The 6,340-nt window shown below is 32.9% G+C and overlaps 1 protein-coding gene across 2 annotated transcripts; it reads right to left on the bottom strand.

Moving 5' to 3' along the window:
- Positions 1–318: 318 nt before the first annotated feature.
- On the bottom strand, positions 319–6,011 carry LOC134276779 (ethyl acetate hydrolase-like). Of its 2 annotated transcripts, none has more exons than XM_062759067.1 (4): positions 5,709–6,010; positions 4,941–5,076; positions 2,174–2,295; positions 319–601 (listed from the first exon to the last, which is right to left on the bottom strand). In XM_062759067.1, the coding sequence occupies exons 1-4, from the start codon at positions 5,923–5,925 to the stop codon at positions 471–473; spliced, it is 606 nt and encodes a 201-aa protein (XP_062615051.1). In that variant the 5' UTR covers positions 5,926–6,010; the 3' UTR covers positions 319–470. The 2 variants fall into 2 exon arrangements, with proteins under 2 accessions (XP_062615051.1, XP_062615056.1); XM_062759072.1 differs by lacking the exon at positions 319–601 and adding an exon at positions 610–733 and having other exon boundaries at positions 5,709–6,011.
- Between the last annotated feature and the right edge of the window lie 329 nt (positions 6,012–6,340).

The following is a 6,340-nucleotide window of genomic DNA, read 5'->3' as shown; positions in this document are numbered from 1 at the left end:
GTTTCCACAAAAAAAAAAACAAAAAACATTCGTTATAATTGTTCTTAAAAGCCCTTCAGCCCCTTCTGGCTTCAAAATTGAGATCATATAAAATGTCGTTTATTTATGCTGCGCTGCAATTTTGGTTTGCAAGATAATTTGGTCCACCGCACTTCGTGCAAATGTCAAATATAAGCGAACTTCAAAGAGGAGGAAGAGATTTTTATAACCAGAATCCAAAGTAAGCTTGGTAGCTCTTATTTGGATTGAAGGAATGCAAGATTGATAGAGATAGGGCTTAATGTTTTACTGAAATGAAACTTGTCCAAAACTTTAACTTGGATACTCATCCAAAAAAGTCTAGGTCGAGGTTGAAGGTATTACCCTAGCCCCTAATTTCATTGAGGAGACGAATTCGATTGTTTTTGATAAATCAAATAAAGGCAAATCAAAATAAAAATTTGAAACTGAAGAGCAGACACAACATGCAGTCATGCAGCACTTGCATGAAAGATGCATGTTACCTGGTACCCCAAATCTGGGACCTCATGACAAACAAGAGCCGCCATGCGGCTGCCCTCTCCATCCCCACCTACCCCTACCGTGCTGCGGTTCACCGCACCTAAAACAGAAAATTAGATCCACCCTGTTATTACCTGGTAATCTATTTCATGTAATTCGTGACAAACCATGGCTGCCATCCGTCCCCCGGCACTGTCTCCTCCCACCCCCACCGTGCTCTCATTTACTGCACCTATTTATAAAATAATATTGACCAATCAGAGAATACCTGGTATTCTATGCCTTCTACATAGTGGCACACCATGGCTGCTGTCTGACCACCAGCACTGTTCCCTCCTACTCCAATATTGCTTTCACTACTGGCACCTGTTAAAGCACTTTGTTAGTACATGTATAGTCAAACTTGTGCACACCCTGACTAGTTATTGTGAACGGTTGCTTATAATGAAGCAGTGCATATAATCCCATTTCAGAACTTGATACAATAATCCTAAATTATTATGTACAATAAATTAAAGTTTTAAATAAAGCCACTACTAATAGGTAAAATAAATTAGAATTTGTTGGCATTAATCTTCCTACAGATAGATTTTAGAGTCATGACTCTAAGAAAATAGGGTCTATTTTTTCTTCACATCACTATACAATTCAAACATTCTGCTCATTGTTAAGAAATAAACATTACTAAAGCATGCCAATTGTGACAAGTAAGCCATTTAATCATAGGCCTGGGAAAATTGAAAAACCATTTTGTGTGTGTGTGTGTGAGGGTGTGTGTGTGTGTGTTTTTTTTTTTTTACAACTAAGTACATTTAGTATGACAGAATTTTAGAAGTCTACAGACTGAGACTTTCTCTGATTTTGGTCATTGCAACCAAGTATTTATTTCCATTCTTTGAAGAACTATCTGAGTTGGCATTTATATTGTTCCCAAGTGGCTGCACTTTTTGTAATGCTAAATCCTCATAGAATTTGACTTTGCTGCCATGTCAATATACCAGCTTACTTTTGGCAAGGATCCCATCAAGAAGAAAGATTGGGAAAATGAACTACTTTCAGAAAGAACTTAGTCTGAAAGACTGTTTTTTGTATACTGGGATTTGAGATGCAAAAAATCATGGAAGTACATGACTATAAGATAAAAGTGTATGCACAACAGTATCATTTTACATTTATCATGTACAAGTTCATTAAAATACCAGAGTCCCTTCAAAATTTATCTGATATATATATAAACTGTAAATAATTAATGCACATCCATAGACGATTTAAATTATATGTAGGACGTCCCTTCAGGTATACAGTGTAATGACAAAATATTTTAAACCTGCCTGTGAATAGAAAAATGGATCTATCTAAAGAGTAGACAAATATGTGAGTCATTTATACTGATTTCACATTTCACACAGGTGCATCATCCTAATAAATATGTACAGTGTATACCCTTCCTCATTTTAGCTTCAACATGTATTGAGTAAAACATTGTATGTAATTATAAGTTTCAAGACAGCTATCATCTACCGCAGAAGGGCTGGCTTCCTGTACAATTAATGTATTGCATTTTAGTCAGAAATCTTTATCCTGTATAGTGACAGCTCTGGTTAATTTTTTGAATCAGTTAAAAAATATAAACTCAATTTCTTTTAATTTAGTTTGAAAATTTTTAGATTACCTAAAAGACCTTTGTTCATTTTCACCCAGCGGACAACACAAATGGCATCTTCGTGGTTGGCTGGCCATTTATGTTCCGGAGCAAGACGATATTCTACATTGACCACCACACAAGGGGCATCTCTACAAAATAATAAAAGAGAGATAAACTGACCATCAATAAAATAAAAGGGCATTCCAATATATATTACATGAAAATACTTCAAAATGTATGGCCTAGCCTGATTTCTACACTGCTATGAATTCTATGATGTTCATAGAAAGGTGAAATAACTTATAAAAGCAAGTTGAACATAAATTCCCTGTCTAATAAAGCAGGCTGGCAAACAATAAAACATTGTATTTAGGTCTTTAATCACTGTTTGTTATTGAATGATCCTTAAAGCATACATCCTGTTATGTTTAATCTACAAAGTTTACTATACTTCTTTTGACTGACTTAAAAAAAGAAGTCATACGAACATGCATACAGTGTTTCACAATGCTCAAGCAACAATGGACAAAAAAGAAGATAGCAAAAGGTCATCTGAGTGACTCAAATAACCTAATAATAATTGGCAAATTAATTAATATTTTATTAACCACATCCATGACAAAGAGCATATGGCAGGGGATGTTCAATCCTCCATGACACTTGATCCTACCTCTGGTATACTAGAGGTATACACACTGTCTTTTATTCATTTAATTAATATCAGCCTCCTTTATAATAGTGAATATAATATAAATAAATCTTGACTAAATTCATTTTTCTCTCCCCCCTCCAAATTATTATGCAAAACCTTAACACAACTTGGAATAAAATCCTGAAGTGAAATTTGCCAAGATGATAAATTTAACCCACAAGTTACAGACAGACTATAATTATAACTTGAGATGGTCACTGAATAAAAAAATCAGGGGCGAAATAAAAATTATGTACTTTAATCTATTAAATAATTATTTGAATATCTTTCGCTCTAGGTGACTAAACCCTGTCCTGATAACAGCCTAAGGTGCTGAGATTAAAGTTGACCCCCCCCCCCCACCCCCCAAAAAACTTCTCATTTGTAGCATTGAACACACACATGCTGTAAACAAATGTCAGTGAACCCAATGGTTGCTGGCTGATTCACGAGATGATAACCAATGTTGTTGGGTTTTTTATTGTGAAAAATGTAAACCATGTCAATAACTCTGCCGTATATCAAACTCTGCAATGGATATGGATGTTTACAAATAAAAACCTTAACGTCATGTCAGAAACAATCAAACATTACAGATATTTGTTATATGGATGTTTGACAGTCGCGGAACTATAATGAACAAATTCCTCAGACAAGAGCTGAGTAACATAAAAGCAGTATGGGTTACTCAGGAGATATCTCTATTTCGGGAAACACTGAGTTTTCTTATCTTTCAATCATCATCAATGCAAAGATTTAAACAGGATAAACATTGATGCTACACACATAAACAAAATAAAATGTGAATACCTTTCAATGTTTTATGATAGTAAAAAAAATGATAGATAAAGAAATGTAATAAATTGATGCATTTTATTAAGATTAGGAACACAAAATGGGTTGATGATTTGTGGAAGTTTCACACACCATGTTTATGCATTTAAATTATGAACACAATACAAGATTCTTAAGGCTAAGCATGCAATTTTAATATTCTCTTTCTCAAAATTAATTTTTTAAAATGCAAAATTATAATCATTGTTATTTTAATTTTTTGGCTTGGGCACCTTGAATGCTTTGAATCTGTAGGATTAATATGATTAAGCTCAATGGAAATACTAATTTAAAAGACATTCTAAGGCATGGGTTTACAGATAGCACAGAAAAACTATCAACAACTACAAATCGGAATTGGCAATTTCATTGTTGGTTTGACCTTTCATTTGGTTGTTTTATATGATCATTATGTACATGTAAATTTTCATTCTCATTGACCTGCCAAACAATGTGACAAATGCTGAATATTTCATGTTTATGCATTTTGAGTTGGGTAAATTTCATTTTAAATTATTTTTATCAATGCAAAGAACATCTTAATTCTTTCGGTCAACAATTAAAAGCTTCTACGAACTGAAATATCAGTGATACTTATAGGTCAAAACTATTCTTGAAAATTTCGTATCAAATGCATGTATGGAAATGGAACTATTCATGAAATTCTTGTTTAAAAAAATTGAACACTATATAAGGTTGACTACTAACTGAAGCTTTAAATCACTGTATGAATGATATTTTCTGTTGTTTTACTATCTAGATCTCACTCAAAATTGCAAAATACAGTAATTAAAACGTTGTTGGGACAGAGAAAAACATTGATATACCTGAGTACATATATTCAAGTTATGAATGTAAAAAGACTTAAAGAAGAAGTGTTTGTGACTTCAAGTTCACTTCAACATATCCAGGTATCCGAGATATCAGTGTGCAAGATAATGAAGTTCAACTGTGGTGACATATCCTAAATTGTCATTCATTTTTAAAATGCTACTTTAAGTTGTTGAAGATTCCCAAATGTAGAAAACAATCATCATAGGGTTCAATGCTTGTTACTTATTCAGTAAATTGCGACTTTATAGATCAACTACTTTTTTTTCATTTGAGAATCCTTATTTGATTGTTCAAAGGTGAGAGGAGGTTCCATTGGCTCAACATTCATCAAATGGTGGCAATAGAAGGAAAGAGACTTTTTTAAAGGAGTTTCAAATCCTCTATTGAGAAAGTGAAAAAAAATTATACTAACCAAAGATTTACTAGCATTCCTACCTGGAGAAGATTCTGCAGATTGTGTCCACAGTTTGTCTACATCCCACCACATTTCCCCCTCCATGGAAGTACACAAACACAGAGGGAGCCACACACAAGTCACATTGCTTAGATCTGTACACTGTGATTGGGATTCCTGAAAATACAGTTAAAACTAAATTTAAAGATGTTTACTTTGTAATTAAAAAAATTTTCAAAAAGGTAATTCAAAAGCTTTAAACATATGCTTGTTATAATTTCCACCTAAAAAAAAATTCTATTGGGGTTTCCGTATTATCATTAAGGAAAACAGAAGACAAAAATCAAAGAATACCAATTATTCATAACCATAAGACATGTTTTATATCAAGAAATCAAAATGGATAGCTTTATAATTATTCAACTAAAATGAAGAAAGGATGCTCATTACTGAATATCAAAAGATGAAAAACCCTTTTATCAGGCATATACACATGTATTAAAGTAAATGATGTATCAATTGCAGAACATTCACCCATCTAAAATAAAGAAAACATCTGCAAGAAGGAGACAAACATTATACTATAGACTTAAACTATAGGATGTAAGTTAACCATACTACCAATACCTAATAAATGGACACGCCTACTTATAAATAAAAACATCAATCATAAAGAAAACAGGCAAAATGAATTTTTATCAAAAAGAAAACAAAACATGCATGATTGTTAAAAATAAAATTTTATAAGTAATGCATTTATTTACTCACATTCCACTTTTAAAACAAACAGTAAATGGCTGAGAACTTACCATCGCTGCACTGTTTTGATGGAACTGTGAATTCTTTCACGGTGCCTTCAAATTCCGTCGTGCCAGCAAACCTTTTAGCGTTCGCAATATTACCCTCCCTCGCTTCCTCTACCGTGAGTTGATCATAAGGTTTTGCTCCGGCCTCGGCTCTTAATTTGAAATAATTCTCCGTTTCTGAATGTATTTTATACTTTGGTTTAAATTTATCAAAAGACATTGTGTTTGAGGACTGACTGCCTCTTTGCTGCACCGATCGATAGTTTCTGCAAATCTGTGAGAGCTACTTCCGCTATTACTTTTATTTAGGGAAAGTCTCAAAATACGATATAATTGATATTTATGCCTCTGGCTAAAATATTTATTTATTACTAATTTACTATGTCAATTACATGATTTTTAAACTGGTTAACTGTTTCAACCTTTAAGTATAGAATTTATAGGAATAAATCATTACGAACTGAAGATTATTAATGAATTTAGAGATACTCCCTAATTTTATTACTTTCACTTTCACTAGTAATACACGATGGACGTGGTAGTCGTAGGTAGCTGCAATATAGATCTTGTGAGGCAAGTAGTTAGTACCCATCATATAAGTGCTTAAATATGTAGTAATGAATTTTTGTAAAACA

Source organism: Saccostrea cucullata, unplaced genomic scaffold (genome assembly GCF_032062105.1).
Source record: "Saccostrea cucullata isolate Sc308-1 unplaced genomic scaffold, CSIRO_AGI_Scuc_v1 ctg13982, whole genome shotgun sequence".
Taxonomy (NCBI): Eukaryota; Metazoa; Mollusca; class Bivalvia; order Ostreida; family Ostreidae; genus Saccostrea; species Saccostrea cuccullata.
Note: the sequence above shows the minus strand (reverse complement) of the source record. Positions and strands in the feature narration are given on the sequence as shown.

Bases quoted from the DNA above. Each gene is read 5' to 3' on its own strand.
- LOC134276779 (XM_062759067.1), bottom strand. From the start codon at position 5,925: ATGTCTTTTGATAAATTTAAACCAAAGTATAAAATACATTCAGAAACG. The intron at 2,296-4,940 runs GTAGGAATGCTA...ATTATTTTGTAG, and splicing joins ATCTGCAGAATCTTCTCCAG to AGATGCCCCTTGTGTGGTGG. The intron at 602-2,173 runs GTAATCTAAAAA...TTTCTGTTTTAG, and splicing joins AATGAACAAAGGTCTTTTAG to GTGCGGTGAACCGCAGCACG.